This window comes from Etheostoma spectabile, chromosome 1 (genome assembly GCF_008692095.1).
Source record: "Etheostoma spectabile isolate EspeVRDwgs_2016 chromosome 1, UIUC_Espe_1.0, whole genome shotgun sequence".
In the NCBI taxonomy this organism is placed as follows: domain Eukaryota; kingdom Metazoa; phylum Chordata; class Actinopteri; order Perciformes; family Percidae; genus Etheostoma; species Etheostoma spectabile.
In genome coordinates, this window is record NC_045733.1 from 13,315,269 (window position 1) to 13,334,851 (window position 19,583).

The 19,583-nt window shown below is 39.2% G+C and overlaps 2 protein-coding genes across 6 annotated transcripts in view; both read right to left on the minus strand.

The window, feature by feature from the left end:
• pros1 (protein S) overlaps positions 1–10,190 on the minus strand; it is a 24,340-nt gene extending 14,150 nt beyond the window's left edge. Inside the window, exons 1-14 of the mRNA XM_032520114.1 lie at positions 9,925–10,190; positions 9,167–9,324; positions 8,621–8,645; positions 8,443–8,523; positions 8,188–8,310; positions 7,883–8,008; positions 6,521–6,649; positions 6,062–6,302; positions 5,641–5,827; positions 5,269–5,433; positions 4,963–5,131; positions 4,298–4,431; positions 3,959–4,187; positions 2,589–2,747 (exon numbers count right to left, since the gene is read on the minus strand). Coding sequence (XP_032376005.1) covers positions 2,589–2,747; positions 3,959–4,187; positions 4,298–4,431; positions 4,963–5,131; positions 5,269–5,433; positions 5,641–5,827; positions 6,062–6,302; positions 6,521–6,649; positions 7,883–8,008; positions 8,188–8,310; positions 8,443–8,523; positions 8,621–8,645; positions 9,167–9,324; positions 9,925–10,003 — 2,005 coding nt within the window. The 5' untranslated portion in view covers positions 10,004–10,190. The remainder of the gene's footprint in view (positions 1–2,588; positions 2,748–3,958; positions 4,188–4,297; positions 4,432–4,962; positions 5,132–5,268; positions 5,434–5,640; positions 5,828–6,061; positions 6,303–6,520; positions 6,650–7,882; positions 8,009–8,187; positions 8,311–8,442; positions 8,524–8,620; positions 8,646–9,166; positions 9,325–9,924) is intronic.
• rasa3 (RAS p21 protein activator 3) overlaps positions 1–19,583 on the minus strand; it is a 60,052-nt gene that overhangs the window by 1,043 nt on the left and 39,426 nt on the right. For 3 of the 5 annotated variants that reach the window (XM_032532675.1, XM_032532420.1, XM_032532570.1), the window contains 6 exons: positions 17,699–17,805; positions 17,156–17,238; positions 16,834–17,042; positions 16,640–16,743; positions 16,333–16,516; positions 12,461–15,978 (listed from right to left, as the gene is read on the minus strand). In XM_032532675.1, the coding sequence (XP_032388566.1) occupies positions 15,903–15,978; positions 16,333–16,516; positions 16,640–16,743; positions 16,834–17,042; positions 17,156–17,238; positions 17,699–17,805 (763 nt within the window). In that variant the 3' untranslated portion in view covers positions 12,461–15,902. Of the gene's footprint in view, positions 1–11,388; positions 15,979–16,332; positions 16,517–16,639; positions 16,744–16,833; positions 17,043–17,155; positions 17,239–17,698; positions 17,806–19,583 lie in introns of those variants that run through there. The other 2 variants (XM_032532641.1, XM_032532491.1) reach the window with 2 other exon arrangements.

Here is a 19,583-nt window from a genome sequence, read left to right on the forward strand (position 1 = left end):
TGTGTGTGTGTGTGTGCGTGCGAGTGTGTGTGTGTGTGCGCGCCCGTGCGCGTCTCTGTATCAAACAAGTTGGTAAAAGTAGGCTACTAATTTTACAGACAAAACGTCCTGCATTCTAAATTTTACTTAAGTAAAAGTATGTTTTGTAACTATTATTAGCATGGTATTCTTTAAGTATCAAAATAAATACACATTATCCAATATGCAAAATGGCCCCTTATAGACTGTACAATCTTTGACGTTGTATTTAACAACTTTACATGTTAGTTGACTTAGTAGAGTAGTTTATTGTACAGCATTATAATTTATTGTAATATTGTTTCAGCAGAAGTCATTAAAATGAACTTCACCTTTGAAAGTGATGTACATATGTAATGGAGTATTTTAAAATTGTGGTATTACTACTTAAGTAAGTAAGTACTAAGGATCAGAGAGCTTCCTCCACTTTAATAGTGCTATCAGAGCAGTTATTATACAGCTTAAAAGATTTCAGGGAAGTTTTTTTTTAGACTCATATCTTCCCTTTTCAAGTATTTTTTTCTTTCTGTTTTGTTTTCCCTGAATATGGTGTGATTGCCCTTTCTGCCCTTCCCTGCTTTCATTATCTAATGTCTATAATTCAGCCATTGAATTGCTTTTCCTATGTATTCCAATTTCTGTCTAGGCCAATAGACCACAGTGTGTCACGTGTTGAATTATTCTGTTTTGTCATATAGGATGTTGCAATTTAAAATTACATTAACATTTTTGAATTGCTCATCATCACACAGTGGAAAATCCAGAGGAAATCTTACATTAGTACAGCTTAGGTTGCAGCATTAAAAATGTTTAAAAATTATGTTTTATTGTTACTGTAAATGTTGAACAGTAAAAAAAATAGTTTACAAAATAAATATATATATATTTTTTGCAGGCTGTAGGTGTTGTCTTTTTAAATACGGACCCAAACATTGACTTATTTATGAACATCATTCACTAAATTGAAGGGTATTATAAACAAATATTTTGTAATGGCCCTCAAACAATTTTTGTAGTAATGTCCCATTCATGGGCGTGACGCTACAAATAACAAGTTTTACCATGTACTGTGTGCATTATATGCTAGAACTGAATTAAAATATGATTTTGATTACATAGCTAGTTTAATGGAATGATGGTGCCAGAATGGAGCATGGTGGTGCGGTGCCATGTTTTCTTCATTTCCTGCAAAAAAACAGTGTTTTGTAAATAACTGCTATATGAGTTTGTTGTGTTGGGTGGTGATGGTGCAGTGGATATGACACATGCCTTTGGTGTGGGAGATCCAGAGTCTATCCCACTGCAACACATCAACCAATGTGTCCCTGAGCAAGACACTTGATCCATGCTTGCTCCAGAGGCGTGTGGCCTCTGACATATACAGTGTATAGCAATTATAAGTCGCTTTGGATAAAAGTGTCAGCTAAATGACATGTAATGTAATGTGTCACCAAGGATTTATGAAAGACGACCACACACTGGCTGTGGTAAGAGGGCAGATAGATGCGATGTTGAAATTCAATACTATCAGGTTGCTTTGGCCAATTTTATTAAAACAAACAATAAAACAAACACAACACTGAACAATTACATTTAAGTTATATATTAAAGATGGCTTGTTTTATATACAAGGTGAATTCTGAACTAACAGGGAGAATTTATGAAGACAGAAAGTTGTAAGTAGTCTTGTTAGTCCAGCCAGAACGAGAGGTGTTTACATCTGGCAGCAACCATGGTGGGTTCTGGGTACAACACAAATGTAACCCATGTTTCTAAATGTTACTAAACCAATGCAACCCTTCAAGAAGACAGAGCACCAATTAGGGATGATGTCTCAAACAAGAAAATGCAACAGGAATTGGATGTAAAGCCTAGAGGCTCAGCTTTCACCTCCGTGGTTTTTGCTACCACAACCAACAACCACAATTTCTAGTTGTCTCCAGACGTTTGCCTCCATGAGACCAGTATTAAAGGGAAGTTAGATGATGATTCAACAACAGAGAAAAAAGATGCACGTGGTCTCAAAGCCTGGTCAACAGTGACAATTTGTTTATTTTTCTATACAAACATAACCATCTCTGGCTCAACACATGGTACGGGTGCCACAGAGCTCAGCTCTTTTCATACTCAAATCTTAAACTCTTTTCCATTTCTTGGAAAGCATGTAGTTCATTGCAACAAACTGCTACAACTACGTCATCCAGCTTCCAACTAGTTCATTGGCAAGCTAGCTTTCGTTGTGACTCACTAAAAACGTTACAAAAAATAACTCAACAAAATGCTTCCAGAACTGGAACAATTATACTGTATGGATGAAAAGCATAAGACAAACCTTAGAATTAACCCATCAGTGAAAGTTGCCACAACATATTTTTAAATCCATAACCGTTTACCTCTGTCTCCATTTGTCACTTCTTTCTCACCTCCTTCCTCCCTCCTATCACCTCTTCTCTTATATATCTCTCTTTCCAAATTATCCCAAGAAGTGGCCGCTGTGGGATGCTGCCTAATGTGGAGGCTTTTTAATGCGATGTTAATTAAGGTCACTTTCTGTGCGGGTACGGTGCGTCAGGGTGTCTCTGGGGCAGACACAGGAGGACAGGAATGGGACTTAATACTGTTATGTTTGCTGAGAGCCATGTCAAAGTCCAGCTTTTGGCCGTTGATAGTGATGTCCATGCAGCCGTGGTAAAAAGCCGTCACAGGGGTGGCAGGTAACGGGACGTCATCTGAAAGAGAGCGAGAATGGGAAAGCCAGTGAGAATGACAATGACGAGAGATGGTGGTAAATATAGCCCTTTATACTACTTTTTTTTTTTTTTTTTTTTTTTACATTAACAGGTAAAAAAGAGGTGAGAACTGTAGAAAGTTTAGTTTTACCCAAAACATAGACCATTAAACTGGATGGAGATGAGTCCTAACTTCTTGACTTGGCTGTTACAATCTAAAAGTGTAAATAAAAGATTCCAGTAAACCCCAGGAGAGACTGGCTTTGCTGATTTCATTAATTTAGTCATTTATTTAACAACAAATCTGAAGAAAGAAAATTGTTTGTTCAGAGGAAGGAGAGGTAACTAATGACAACGTTTTAAGCCATGGCTTCAGAGGATTACAATATCGGTCTGTCTGTTGGTCCAGCCTGAAATATCTATTGAATGGCTTGCCATGACATCTTGTAAAGACATTCATGGTTCCCAGGAAACGTCCCTAATGATTTTGGTAATCCTCTGGGCTTTCCTCTAGCTCCACCATGAGGTTGGCATTTGGGTTTAAGAGAAATGGCTCAACATGTCCCTCTCCATTACTTGAGCGCCATCATCTGGTCAAAAATGTAAATGTTTGAGAAAAACGTGCTCTGGTTTAATAGAATTTCTTTATATCAATCAGAATTGTCATGGGGCGGTGCTAAACTCCACACAGAGCCACTGCAAAATGAGAAAACTCAGATTGGACAGATAGTCTAGCTAGCTGTCTCAATTTACTAAGCAGTCAACAATGGTCCTCATAAATCAACAGAATTTAAAATTCCAACAAAAAGAGAGCGAAAGGAAATGGAAAATGTATGCCTCCGGTGGAATTTCCTGCAGCACCGGAGCAATCCCGGAAGTGGAACGCTTAGGATAGAGACTACTGTGAGAATGACAGCATGCTGACGTTAGCATTTAGCTCAAAGCACCACTATGACTAAGTATAGCCGATAGCAAGAGTTGCCAACAGTTATGTTGTTTCAACACAATCAGGAAGCTATTCCATTTAGCTTTGCTTTGGAATTCTTTAATAAGGAGAATGGCATCCCTGAAAGAGCTTTCTTAGAAATAGATGAGGACTGGTTGGCATTTATACTGTAAGTTATAATAGCCAGGAATCCACATTAGCCCTTTAATAGAGACTATATATAGCTAATAAATCATGCTCATAGTTACCTACTACTTAAACTAACCTGGTATCCCACCAATGTATGTACTGATGGGGTTCTGCATGGTGCTGTTGAGGTGCTTCAGTGCCTCCCACAGGGCATCAGACTTCATGTAGGTAACAGTGGAGGTATTGGCTGAGATTTGGATTTCTTTGGTAGACACATTCAGCTGCACTGTCAGCCGGTCAGGGTAACACAACATCAGTGAGTCCAGCGTTGCCACGGAGACACCGTCCAAGAACACTTGCAGGTTCTAGATAACATGGCAAATTTTAACCATGGGTGTTTATGCTTGTATATGTGTGCCAACATGCAGATAAATACATATGTGCTTATTTCCAACAAAATTATGAATGAACTCACAGCATCTTCTCCCTGCGTTACCACAGCAACTGACAGAGGGACTGTGTTGTTGTGGACAAGAGCAAAGAGTACACCTGTGCTGCTGGACGGACGTATGTTCATCTTTACATCCACATTCCAGCTCCCAGAATCACCTAGTTACACATGCACAAATAGGAAAACACAAATACATTTCTTTTGGCTGGTTGGACATTTAGGAACATTTTGTTTTTACGGATCACATGTTCCTATTTTACTCAACTTTTGCAAAAATCTTTGAATATTTAAATCACATGGTCTTTTTAGAAAGTCTGTGTTTCTAAAACCCTGAGAAGTTCTGTCATGATAGTGAATATATGGAACATACAAGTATAACAGCTACAGTAGAACCAACTATACAGTACACAGGTATGTCTACAGAGCACCTGTGCTGGTCTATATGACTACATAAGACAGGACTTTCTTCGAAACCATCCAACTTCTTTCTGTGTGGAATTGTATGCTCTATTTGTGTTTCCTCCTCCAGGTGTTTCTCTTTCCTCCCATTCCCCCTATACCACACATGCTTGATAACACTCCTGTTGCTGCCCTTAAACCAAGGCACCATGCTCAAAACCACTGTGCTGTGGCTACTTAATGCCAAACTTCCCCATATGGATTAATAAAGTATAACTGCATTTACTCACTGTAGTCAATGTCAAACTTTGCCAGTCCTGCACCAGTGAAGAAAGACCCTCGTTCCACATGCACAAAGCAATGTTTACTCCTCTTCTCGTGGATGACCTCCTTTACCCCAGATGCTCCCTGATTCATCAGGTTCCAGCCCCGGATGCAGCCGTCAAGTCGAGGGTTGATCTAATGAATCGATGGATACACACACTTATTACAAGACTGGCTTGGAGCTGGGCCAATGTAAACTCAGATATATTCATTTTACTATGTCATAAAGGTGATTTGATTAGATGTAGTGGGCTTTCAGACGACCTCCTTACAGGTTTGATGAGATTGTCAGTGCGGTTGGGCAGACCAGCAATGTAGACCTTGGTTTCCAGTTTGCCGTTAACTGAAGTAAAGAGACTGTCAGGGCTGTTGATGCTCATCACAGCTTCCTTGCTGATCTTCACACTGATGCTGCTCTCCAGTTCATCCACAGAGATCTGCATGTTTCACATATCATCATAACTCTTTCTCACTGTACTGTGACTCAACACAGTTTAGCACCAGAGCCTACAGTTACACACAACACACACTTTCCATTAATTCAGTTTATCGATTAGCACTTCAGCTACCACTATGTTAACTATAGTGGAACAAGTTCAGTATGTGTTGGGACATTCTGGCCTACAGCTCTTCTTCTTTCTTACCACATGCCACTGTCCATCATTGATGGCTTTACCCCCGGTGGTGACCTTGGATGTGTGCTCGTTTTTGAACTGGATTTCAATCTGTCCGCCTCTTAGCCCCAACATGAACCACGAGTCCTGCGAGGACTCTGCGTACAGCACAACTCCTTCTGGGTCAAAGGTACGGAAGTCAAACTCTGCTGCAAACCTAACAACCAGAAAGGGAGAGTTTGCACAGTGGTCTGTAAACTGTAATTATGTGCAAATGTAATTGCATTATACCAATGATTTAGCCCAATCACTTTTCCCGGCATTTCCAGGCATTAGAAGATTACAGTATTATTACGATCCTTTAAAAAAATAAGTACACTACATCTGTGTGTGTGTGTGTGTGTGTGTGTGTGTGTGTGTGTGTGTGTGTGCGTTTGTGATAGACCCTCACTTTGTGTTCTCCGGCAAACGGAAGCGCAGATAGATGACAGGAAGGCCTGCAAACTGCTCCCCCAGGTAAAGCATCTCATTGTGTCTGTGGTCATACAGATCTACACAAACAGGGATTCTTTCACAGTACCGCTCATCCTCCGCCAAATGGAGACCCAGACGACCATCACAGTGACACGCATAGCTGCCCACTGTGTTTATACAAGTCCCGTCACAGACGCGCAACTCACACTCATCTATATCTAAAAGACAGGAAGAGAGAAATGTACAGGCAGTGGTCTTTGGTTCCATGTCTATGGTAGCTTTTTATTCAAAGTGTTTGATTACAAAATGTGTGTATCAGTGGGAGCCAAGCATACAAAAAAACTGGTTAATTAACTCAGGTTTGATTTGTCGCCACTCACCAGTCTAACTATATGATTCTTTGTAGTAAGACAGGAAGAACAAATTGATGTCTCACCATTGCAGGACTTGGAAGTGAAGTTATATTTGAAACCCAGGGGACATCGGCACTCATACATGCCTGGCGTGTTGACACATTTGGCCGGTTTTTCACACAGACTGGGGTACATCAGGCATTCATCTATATCTGAAGAATAAGCAGTGACAATGGGAAAATGCATTTGGGGGATTTTTTAAAATGAACTGTCTGAGTCCTGATTTAAAAAAATATGCAAATAAACTATATGGAGTTTTTTGTAATTTTGGTACATTAGTTAAAATAATAAATATTAAAGAAATGACAACAACTAAAAGTTCTTATACTACCATTTTTTATCTGCAAACATTTGCTGCAGTTTCATTTACACTATCCAACAAAATAGGCAACTTGAAGATATGACATGGGGCTTAGGGAAAATGTGAGTGTCATTTTTGAATGTTTTCTGAAATGTTGATGAAGAAATTAATAATTTTAATTTGTAAATATTTGACAGATTAATTGAAAATAATTATTAAATGTAGCTAACTTGAATGTGCCAATAAAAACTTGTTATAACAGTGTTTGCTTGCAACAATGTATGATGTAATGTAATGCATTTGTAATGTATGATACAATGTAAAATAACACCATCAATCACTTGGCGTTCATGTAATGTCTTCTAAATCTCCACAGCCCATAAAAAAAAACACCAAACTAATTTACCAAACTCAGTCCATGTTAGTCAAGACTTTGCACTCAACAAGCCTTAACACACTCCGTGATAAACACTGAGTAACCTGCCCACACGGAAAAAGGACAGATAGAAATGAATGAAATCAGACAACAAGCATCTACAACAAGCAAGTTCTAACAGCTTAAAGATGTGAGTATGATCTGTTTACAGCAAAAAGGATGGAACATCTTTTCAGATGTTAAAGCTATTCACATCCTGTTACATAAGAAGTCACCTCAGGTCAGTCAGATTTAGAAAAAACAAATGGTTCAAGTCCTTGAGGACAACAGCTGGACAACAGAGTATTTGTTATGAAGTGTGAGGGTTCCACCCTCAATATGATTAAATAAAAAGGAGGTATAAAAGGAATAATAAACCCCATCAAAACATGTTTGCTTGCTCAGCTGCTTAGTAGCGCTATATGTCCCTCTTTCATGACAGTAAAACAGCTGGATGTCCTCATATATAACCATTAATATAGTACAAACACAAACACACACACACACAACACACACACACACACACACACACACACACACACACACACACACACACACATTCAGTTCATGAGACTGTACTTCTCTGTCCTTTGGTGTAATTGAAATGAATAAACTTGAAATGATTGACAACATTATTGTCACAAATCGCAACTAAAATAAATGTCTTACCCACGCAGCTGACTTTGTCATTGAGGAAGTAGCCATCTTCACACATGCAGTGGAAACTACCGGGTAAGTTGTAACATTTTTGGTTACATCCCGCTGGAAATTCAGGATCTGAACACTCATTGATGTCTGCCCAGTCAACACATCACACAACAACATTTATCAGCAGCGAGTTAAATCCTTTCAAAAAAGTTAAAAACATCACGTCTATTTCATCAAGTACAAAATACTGACAATAAGCAGATATATGCATATTTAAAAAGCTTAACGAAAATATTTAAAATCCCAAAAGATTTATCAGAACTCACCTTCCTCACAGCGGGGCCCCTTCCAGCCGGGTTTGCACTCACAGGTGAAGGAGGCCTGTCCATCCACACAGCTCTTTGAACCCTCCTTGTAGCATGGAGGTGGTGTGCACTGGTCACTGATCTCTGACAAACAGTTGTGGACACCAAACACACACACACACACACACACACACACACAGAATGGTAATGAAACCATTTCACCGGTGGGGATGACCTTTGTTAGCCCATTTTCTACTACAGTAAAAAGCCCCTCACCTCTCACGCAGGTGCGAAGGTCTGAGGGGATAGCATCCGAGTTCTGGTTGTTGATGCCGACACGATGTGAACCCAGACAAGCTGCAACAAAGAGTTTTTCTTTTTTAGAACAGACTACTAAAGGCAAAACAAAACCGATGTTAGAACATAATAAACACAATAAATTCTGCAAACTCACCAACATATTTGGGGTAGAAGTATTCCTGGAAAAAAACAGACAAGAGATTGACCAAGGGATTAAAAAATCACATTTAAGGAAAGGAAGACAAAGAAAGGAGATTACAGCCAGCTGTTCTCTGGATAAATGCTCTGTTCGAAACGTTCATAGTATAACATAAATCTGCATGCAGATGCAAATTTTCATGTTTCATTTTTCTAAATTATACTGATAGGAAGTTAAACATTTCAAAGTTTTAGCGTCTGATGGGTTGAACAAAATATGACATCTGAAGATGTCAACTTGAATAGTAATTGTTTTTGCTATTTTCTGATATGTTATGTTATAGTAATAATCAGCAAAATCCCCAATAATGAAAAGAAACGTTGGTTGCAGCCATAGTCTGATCTATCACTTGCATTTTCTTTCACGTTTACGGTTTAACCCATCTCTGATATTTCACTTGTTCTTCTTTCTCATCCCCTTCCAGGGAACTCTGGAACCAGGCTACTTTGCCCCCAGGACACAGCTAACCAGTAAGATCAGGTGTTGCTGCGCTTATCTTACAGTCTCTGGATGGTTCTCAAAGATCTCCCTGGCCTCCTCCTTGTTGCACAGCTCCTCGATGCACTCCCTCTCCAGGTTGCCCTTCTTGCTCTCCTCAAACAGAGAGTTGGCTCTCTTGTGCCTTCTCAGGAACTGGGAGGCTGTGTTATGGCTCAGGACTGTTAGACAAAGACAGAGAGACAGACACACACACACACTTAAATATATGAAGCTATCTCTTCATTATCAGTGTTTGCATGTTAGCTATCACAACAACAAGAACTGAAGCCTATTTACTGTGCAATGATACATTGACATGTGTGATTAGAACAAACAGGCATATGGAACTACATTATAAAAAACACATGACTGATCTCAGCAGGAATTCAAGTCCTCATGACAGATGGCTGATGTGGCCGGTGCCTGCATGCACGGACCAAGTGTGGACAACCAAATGATTCTTCTGTGAATTGGCTTGAAAAGAAAAATAAAGGTCATTGCGAAACCGTTATTTCCCAGAAACCACTAACAAGCGTAGCTCATATTCTCCAGGCATTGTTTCACGGTGTGGAGTCACGACCCCTTACACTTTATTTTTTTTTACTATTTGCTTAAAAAGTTATAAAAGTCCTAAAACCGTTCCCAACTTGTCAAATCCAGGCTGAAAGCTGCTTTCAGTCCGAGGCACTGACACTAAACAAACTGGCTATTCCGTGAATTACTTTGCTACGTAGGGTTCAAAATGCAAACCGCAAAAACCCAAACACTTGCATACTTACATCGATGAGCATCGATGAGCGTCACAAGAAATACGAGACAAGCCAAGGATTCCCCTAGTGCCTGTTTCTTACTCCACATAGTCGAGCCGTTTTTCCCGCTAGGCCACGGTTTGGCTCTGAGTTAAGACTGGCTGCTGAGAACAGAAAAACGTTATTCTTCCCGAAAGTGTTTTCGTAGAGACGGGGGAGTGGAGGAGGCTGCCAGTTAGGGTCTGAGCGGCGGCAGCTAGGGAGCGCTGCCCCCCCCCACACACACACACACACACAAACACACACCAAGCATGTTGCTGCGTTGAGTGGCTCCCGGGTGAAAAAACAAGACGGAGAAAATAGTCTATGAACAAGTTTTATTTATGCTTTCTAGTTATTTTATGTATTATTTTAGTCAAGCCAGGTGTTTAGTTGCTAGCATCCAACAGTCTATGGTAGCTCATAACACTAGCTAGCTAGCTAGCTAGCTACTTACTTAACTAACGAGGACAGAAACGTTAAAGTCACACAGCAAACTACAGGCCCGGCATAAAGCCAACCGCCATGATTACACTACATTTATTTGACAACTTTATATTTACTAGCAGTGGTGGAAAATTAAGTCCGTTTACTCAAGTGCTGTAGGCCTGCAGTCGGTAGAGTGCAAAAAAAACTGTATTTGAAGTAGAGTGAGACCTCTTCCCGCAGCGCCCCTCTCCCCTCTTTGTCACCCGGGCAATCCATGCGCAGAAAAGCCAATAGGAACGCGCGCGCTCTCTCCCTCAAATGAGCTGTGATTGGCCAAAGTCCGACGGCTAGATTTTCTGAAAACAACGGCGCTGCTGAAAACCTGAAAACAAGCGAAGGTGCAGAAGTCTATTTTTCTCTCAGACCACTTGAATTACACCATTCTGAAATGTGGTTATGTATTTTTTGCACAATCACGCTTAAAATAAAGTGCATACCACCGATTGAAGTACAGTTTTGAGGTAGGCCTACTTTTATGCTACTTTATACTTTATACAACACCATTTCAAAGGAAATATTCACTTCTTCGACTGCTTTAGTAACTAGCATAGACTGTATATATGGTAACTAGCTACTTCAGAATTCAGATTATCAATACAAAATATAAATCAACTGCGATGTATTATTGAAGGTTAATCTACCAAGCAGTATATTCAAATAAACCCCATCCTTGCAGTTGCAACATTAAAGCGATGTAACCTACACATTAATGCATCAATAAGTTACTTTCCATGTTCAGGTTAATTGTACAAAATATAATAACAAATAATTTATGATCTGCTTATATATAAGACTTTTTAAGTATTTATGCACTGTGTGCTATGTTTACTCTTCTGAACAATGCAATACAGTATCTCCACAATAAGAAGAAGGTGCTCTACAGGCTACATGTTGATTTTCAGTGGGTTCAGCACTACTATGATGTACAGTGAATCACATGAATCGTTAATAATACCAAAAATATTGTTTTGGCACAAAAACATGGCTTTATATCATGGTTGCTTGAATGAAATTGCAATTTGAATCCAATATGCCATGTTGTGTTGTGAGAGTCTGAAATTAATATTCTAAAAATGAATGCACTATGGTGCAAACTCATTAACATTTCTTGATCTGATGTTCCATTGAAATACTAGGATAATGGGGTCTTTCTTCAGCATTTACACAGACTGGCATACATGCAATAAATGCAAGACACACTTGGATAAGGATTTGATTCGACATGACATCAATTTAAAGTTAGGAAAAAGCCAGTAGACCACATTGGTAAAGAGCTTGACATAATTTAGAAGGCATTTGTCAGAAATTGATTATAGATCTTGGACTTTTCACAGAAATAAAAGCACAGGGGATAGAAATAACAATAGTTAGTTCTGTTCCAAATGTCCAATTAAGCCCTACCAGGAATGAGCATATTCACTTATGTTATTAATTAGACCAGTGCTTTTCCTGGTATGTCATGTCAAAATGTATGCTGTGAAAAAAGTTCTGGAATAATTGACTCATAAAAGGCGAAACTTGGACCCAAAGAAAACATAAATGTTTCTGCACCACAGCTGAACACACGATTTTACAAAACATCTTTACTAATTGAAACAAAATGAAGCACTTGATGTGTGTCTGTACAGTAGGAGGCAGACGGCACCGTTTTACACAACGACAAATACACCACATTTGCATTAATATTGGTTTCATTTAGTTATTCAGGGGGAAAAACACATCACATTTTCACCATTCATTCAACTGTTTTATGTACACATATAACAGGCTTATTTTAATACTTTAAAAATATTTGTAAAATACACTGTTCTCCCCTATAGTAGCATGTGTTTAACCAAGGAGGAATTTCACTGCAAAACGTCAGCAGATGTGCATTGATAATTTACGATAATTTGATGGGCTTCTTGAGGGGTGGTTACTATTATTGCTGAAACAACATAATTGCATAGGCTAATCCCTTTTGTGGGCTTTGGGGTGGAGGAGTTGCCGTTACTGTAACTGGCATTACCCTACCAACTCAGCCGATGTTTCTGGGAACAAAATATGAATTACCAAGTTAGGGATGAGAGACAGAGCGATTTGGCGGTTTTTACTTCAGTCCGAGTCTCCTCGCTCTTGGCAAAAAAAACACACGCATTGCTGAGTTTCATACACCTGAGGAGAGTTAGTGACTTGTGGAAATAAACACTCACCAAAGTTCAGAGGTTACAGCAGTGCTGCTCTCTTAATGTTTCATCAATGTTATTACTGTGATACATACAGTACATAAAATAAGTGGGGACAATATATTGGCAAAGGTTCCTTGATATGGAACAGTGGTTTTATACAAGAGGAAAAAGGAGATTACACCATATTAGGCCAGAGTACAGTAACAGGGTTTCCACACTCTTACTACAGACTTTAGTATTATTACAGGCAGTGATTTTGTGTGGGACTCTGCCTTTCCTGACTTGTAACACTGGGGTAATTCAATTGGCAAAACAACTCATCACGTCAGTCACTCATGCACTTACTGACAAATGCCCACTCACAAACACGCACATACGCACAAAACACACACACCACAGTCCTTCCATTCAGGTACACAGCAAGATTTCTGTATGATAAGACAATAGAAAACAGAGTCAAACTGTTGAGAACTTTTCTTATAGTTCATAAATCAACACATTCGACAAAGAAAAAGATGTCGTTGGAATAATTGCTGGTCTGTTTTTAAAACCGTATAGGTTTTGATATATATATAAAACATAACAAAACAATGACTTTTTTTGTTTGCTTTTTAAGAAGAGAATTTTATAAAAGTGATGACTGGCATCCTGTGATCACAGGAACACCCATGAGGCTACATAACCAGGTACTCAGATTTTGAAAATACAAAATTTGTCGTGGTTTGTAGTCATAGTCGCATGGAAGTGACTGCGGAGGCTACCGTCGCTGTGACTACAACTACTCTTCAGATGTAATGCTTTTGGCACGAGTGAGTGCTGATGAATTTGAAAGCCAATGAGTTTGGTTGTCTTTGGAAAGTGTAGAACAAAATAAAACAATAACAATACATCCTGTACCTTTAACAGATTCTGGGGTGCTTACCGGTAAAATTCACAGCAGGCAGTTTCTCAGAGGAATGCATATAAATAGGTTTAAAACTACAGGGCGCAATTTTTCCAAAGTAAAAAAAAAGCTAACTCACTAGTAACTATCCATTATCACAATCATACGTTCAGACAAGACTGGTAAAATGTTAGTATATCAGTTAATTAGAAACTAAAAACCATCTCTGTTAATGAGCTGTGCTAACACGTAGTTTCTGCTTTGCCAGTTGAAGGGATGGTTTGGCTTTAACAACCTTTTCTACTTACACAGTGTGAAACATACATATGCCTTTAATATGTCCGCATGCAGTTTGAGGGTGTGTTAAATAATGATCTTATCCAAGCTGAGGCTCAATTACTGGATGTCGGTAACAAATAGCAGGACCTCTTAAAAGCAGCAAAACACAGTTTCCATTTATATGAACCTGCAACTGATTTAATGACATTTTTCAGATATGGATGTGTGTGCATGCTAACCAAGGTTGGACAACCAACTGGGCAAAATGGTGCTCAGGGCCCCCGACCTACAGGAGCCCAAAGGCTCTAGGTTCAGCATGTAGTTTGTTGTAATTTCGTTAATAACAAAATGTGTTTATAAATCCTTTGTGCACACTTCATACCACATACACTCAGTGGTCACTTTATTATGTATGCATGTACAGTCTAATGCAATCCAATACATAAAGTCTACTTTAATGATGCCTATAATGTTCAGGTTTTTTGACACTGTCATAGAGGAATCATTTAGTTATATGGTTATTATTGAGTTCACAGTTAGAGATGAGGTTGTCCTGAACTGCATTATATTCAGAGGTGTTTATTCTGCCCAACTCATGAACTGTGTGTAAATACGGACCAAAAATAATAGAAACACCTCTCAATGATATGTAGTCTAGAACAACACCACCTTTAACTTTGAACAAAAAAAAATCAATTGACACATTTCCGACAATGTCACCAAAAAAGAAACATTATAAAGTTTGTAAAGGCTGAATTTATGACAGAGCTGATTTGCAATAGATTGTACCGGTGTACCTAACAAAGTGGCCGCTGAGAGGATATTGTTAGCATAGTATAATTTTCTGTTTATATTGTGGTTACACAATGTGTTTTTAAAAAATATAAAAAAATATATTTGTGCTTATGCACAAATTCACAATTCATGATTGTGGGAATCAACAGGGGCCCACAGCACGCAGTTTTGCCCTGAGCCCCTCGTGGGTTAATCTGGCCATGATATCAACAGAAACTGGTTCTGCAGTTATGACATTATATAATATTCTTTGTTCATCAATGGAGATCAAGATGGCGTTTAACTTAATAGCCATCCCATGTGTTTTGTCTTACTTTAAAGGAGCAGCAACTTGAAACCTATGAAGACAGAAAAAAGGCATCAATGGGGTTGCCTGACTCAGTGTCAGAACTCTCCAAAAAAGCTATTCCTTCAATTCAGGTACTGGTTGCAAAGGAGCATGATATCCAACAACAACAGAACAAGGCTTCAAATGAAACATGAAAACTTGAACCTATACACGTGTTAGCATGTTGATGAAAAATTAATAACAAAATGAGGGATAAAATTGATAGCTAACATTGATGACATCAAGCTGCTCTCGACTGTGCTTGGTCCCAACAATCACTTCTTGTTTGCCCTCGACCTTCACAGCCTTCCTGAGGAGGTTGGGGACAAAAGAATAATAATAAAAAAACAAAAACATAAGGGAAAACAGAGGGAGAAATGACAGTCCTTCCTACCTTCTGAAGTGAAATACAATGGAACATTTCAACAATTAAAATATCCAAATACAAATCAAACAAATAACAATAAAATAAGCTTCTGAAAGTGTGCTGCAAGGCTTGTTCATCCATAGATTTAGAGGCCATTAAAGTGCGTGTTGGTCACTGTCAAAACTGTCCAGTGAAAATGTATGTTTCTTTAAAACGTATGTTTGTTTTTCTCCCATCACACATCACAGACTGGAGACCCACATAGATATATGGTATGATTATCTCTTCATTTGTATCCCTCTTTTCCTCCACAACTGTTCTGATCGGAGGTCTGTTCTCCAAATTTGGAGTGATGCATCTTGAGACACTACACAACTCATTCAGTCTGGTATTGACTCTTAAAACTCTTGTTCAGGTGACACTCATTTCCAAAAACAACTTCACTAGCTTCTTGGAAAATCGTGAAACATTCTCCTTGAAGAATGGATACATTGCATTGGAAATAAGTCCTTCGTGACTTTTTTAAAATCTTGTTTTAAGGGGACAAAAATAATTATTTAAAACTGAATACTAGATGTGGAGGATTATAAAGATGGATTTTCTTTGCAGGAAATGAAATATTCCGGCTGGTTCTGGGCATCATAGAAACTGTACACAGGGCTAGATGGAGTAGGTGGAGCTCTCAGACTGCTGGCGGACGTAGCACTGAAAACTCTTGTCTCCAATTGGATGCTCCCTGAGGAAACAAAGAGAAAGATGGTGTTTAGTTGTTGGCAGGAGGTTACAGAGTGCTTTTGGGGGCTAAAAATAGAACATAAATAACAACATTTTCTGGCAAGATCATCAGGTGCTGAGCAGAGCCGGAGGCAAAAATTATGATGCCAATATTATGTTAAAAGGGATACATTCAATTTCCACCATACTTTGTACATGTTAAATTAATAACAGGCAATTGTGGGCCGTACGGCTGCACCACCTGCTGGTCCAAAGGGAAAGTTGCTCTGCAATGAACTAGATTTTACACTCAAGATTTTCCCCACAGGTCTAAGCCTCCATTGCATTTTGCATGAATAAACAACAAACCACATACTGGCTGCCTATCTTTGTCTTCTTGAACTTGTCACGTTTGTACTTGGTGTGCTGCTGCTCCAAGGTCTGCACAGCTGAAACAATCAGTTTCAGCGTTTTGTAGGTCTCCTGGGGGTCGTCGATGACAAAGCTGGAGTACTCCTCCTGTTCGGGCCCGTCGTACACAGACTTACTGCCACAGGCCTCTACAAGGGAACACAGCAGGCAGAGGAGTGAGCGACGGAACAAAAGGGACAATGTGAAAATAAACATGGGAAATGCGTAATCATACAGGTGCGTGCTCACAAACACTTGTGTCAGCGTCTAACCTTGCATCTTGATCAGTTTGGTCATGTATGTGCTGAACAGGGAATAGATCCTCTCCGTCTCTCTGTCTCCATCTACGTCCAGCTGGATGTTTGCTGGGAGACTGCTGAAAACAGATGCATACAGTAGGATAAGAGAGTGGAAACAGAAGAAAAGGAAATCTGATGCTGGATGGATTTCTGACAACTTTACGTACCCAGTGCAGGGTGTACACCCGGGCGCCGTGTCTGCTGAGAGCTTGCAGCAGAGCCAGTGGCCGTTGAGGTAGGCTGAAGGATGGTAAGTGCTAAGGCGTTTGCGGTTGCACTGGCTGACTTTGGTCAGGATGTCAATCCAGTCGCGCGCCTCGACGCAGTTGTTGGCCTGGATGTAGAGCGCCCGCTCCGGCTGAATCACCTGGAACATCTGGAGGAGGGAAGAAGGAACAGCAAGTGAGGGGAGAGTCTAAATACTTGTAGGAGCTATTTGGGCCAAACGTGTAAAGCTCCACAGATTTCCTGGCTGTGTGGGGTCCTTACATTTTTCATCTTAAAAGACTCCTCCTCTAGCCTCTCTACAGCCAGAATGTTCTCTATGGGAATGCTGCACAGCGCGCCCTCCCCTGGATGTAGAAGGAAACAAATCAGACATGAGAAATGACATAGAAAGCTAAGGATAGAAGAATGTGTAAAATGATAATTACAATTACTAAATTCAGTTAATTAAAATGCAATGTTAGTCTGACATTTCATTGTGCATCGCATCGTGGGAAACAGTGCCCATCAACAGCAACATAAAAAATAAAATTAATGTTTTTTGGTCTACATAATGACTATATAAGTATACTTTATTTTGTCTGTTAACTTGACTTCTAAAGTCTCTGTGTTTTGGCCCGTTCTGTTAGGATGCAGCATAAATGTTTTGCCTGCTCAGTAACTTAATCTCCACCATATGTGTTGAATGCACATTGTATTCAGACTAAACGTATATTCAGCAGATTCTCTCCCTCCTGCCAATTCTAACACAAACCCACACAACGACAATGCAAACTGTAAGGAGACTCTTAGAACCTTTGATCGCACCTTTTGTTTTGTGGTAGGTAAACTCGTGATTGGTGAGGCGAAACCATCTCTTCTTGAAGTTCTTCATTCCAAAGCGGTTTCTCCCTTGTGCCCTCTTTATCATAAATCTGAGGGACAGAGGGTGAGAGAAAGGCCACTAAAAACCTGAGCTCAGAAGTATTTAAATATATCACTACATTTAAATGTATCTGACACAATGCATCCCTTAATTAAGTGCTAAAATAGTGCAGTTCCTAAGTATTAATAAATTCCTTTGCATAAAACAATTCCATTCTGCTTAAATGAATCCTTTGCAGTCATTAGTCTACTTTTATCATTCCGTTTACATGCTTGCAGTTCCTTGTATTCATGGCTGCTGTACATTTAAGAAACATCAGTAAAGCATTACAGTCAGATTTGACAGTCTATGAGTCAGAAATAAGATGGGTCAGCAGATCAAAGGTTACAGTGTGTTTGCATATTTTAGCCCATCACAGACAAATTGTGTATAAATCACAACTGAGTTTTTGCCAAATCACAACACAAGATTTCAGCCTGATTTCCTTCCAATGGTTTCCATTTTGTTTCAGTACATTTTACAAATCGTCATGCAGAGACTTGAAACTTGAGATAGCTAATCCATCACACTGAACAATTCATGTCATGTTTATTTTTACGTCAAGGTCATATTTGCATGTCAAGTTATACAGAGTATTTTGTAAAGGTTGGTGTGTTGAAGGATGCTCCGACCCTCTTTATTTAACCATGCACGAAATTAGAGCTAATACAAGTTGATTAATCATTTAGATATTCAACAAAAATGTAATTGTCAACTATTTGAATCATTTAATAATCATTTTTAAAGCAGAAATGCCAAGAAATCTCTGTTTACTGCTTTTACAATTTGCTGCTTTTCTGTGTTTTACATCATTATAAGCTACATTTCTTTGGTTTTTGGATAGTTGGTTGAACCAAAGAATACTTTTGAAGATGTCACAATAGACTCATAGGATGTTCCAATATTTTCCTGATAATGAAAAAAATGTGTTAATTGCAGCCCTACAAGAAAATTACATTACACTTTCAACAATGTTCAAACTTGTTTACTTAGCTCGCAACTCATTAACCAATAGATCAATAAATACATGCATAAATCCACTGTGATGGATTTTCCATCTCAATGGAGTTTCCAATATTTGTAACTTCATTCTCACAATGTAATTAAATAAATTAAACTATTAAGGGGCCTGGAACTTGAAATCAATTTAACAAATGATGGCATGCTTTGGAAAATGTCTGACAGGGTTGTCATTTATTCACTATAAATCTATCTATCTACTATTTGTTGTTAACGGGCAAAAACATGCAAAACCACTGGTATGGTCCTTTAAGGGAGAGTAAACACCAGGATGTCTCTTTTTTTAGGGTTTGAGGGCTAAAGCATACATGTAATATTATTATTATAAACACCAAAGTTACTACTCTCCAACAGGAAGCTGTGCACTCTTTGTACTACTGAGCAAAGAATGTGCTGGTTTCACACCTACAGCTGTGCTGGAAACTCTACGGTATACGGTAGTGATATAGTCACACTCAGGACAAAGGGGAAAAACGGTCAAGATGCTAACTCCTGCTGTCACTGTCACACTAGCCATGTCTGGCATGGCGAGGATCGAGAAGGGCTATCAGCACTAGTGAGGGTTTACAACCGTAAAGGTAAACATCTTACTTTATACCATAACAGTCACTGTACAAAACAGATCTACTGCCGTGTAATTGCAGAAGGAGTAAAATCCTTCACACAGTGCCGGACAGTGTAACAGATATAAAGTAAGGTGCAGCAGCATCTACAGTAGTGCATGAAGTTGGTGGGAGAGAAAATGGCCAGCTTGATTTGGTGGGGGGG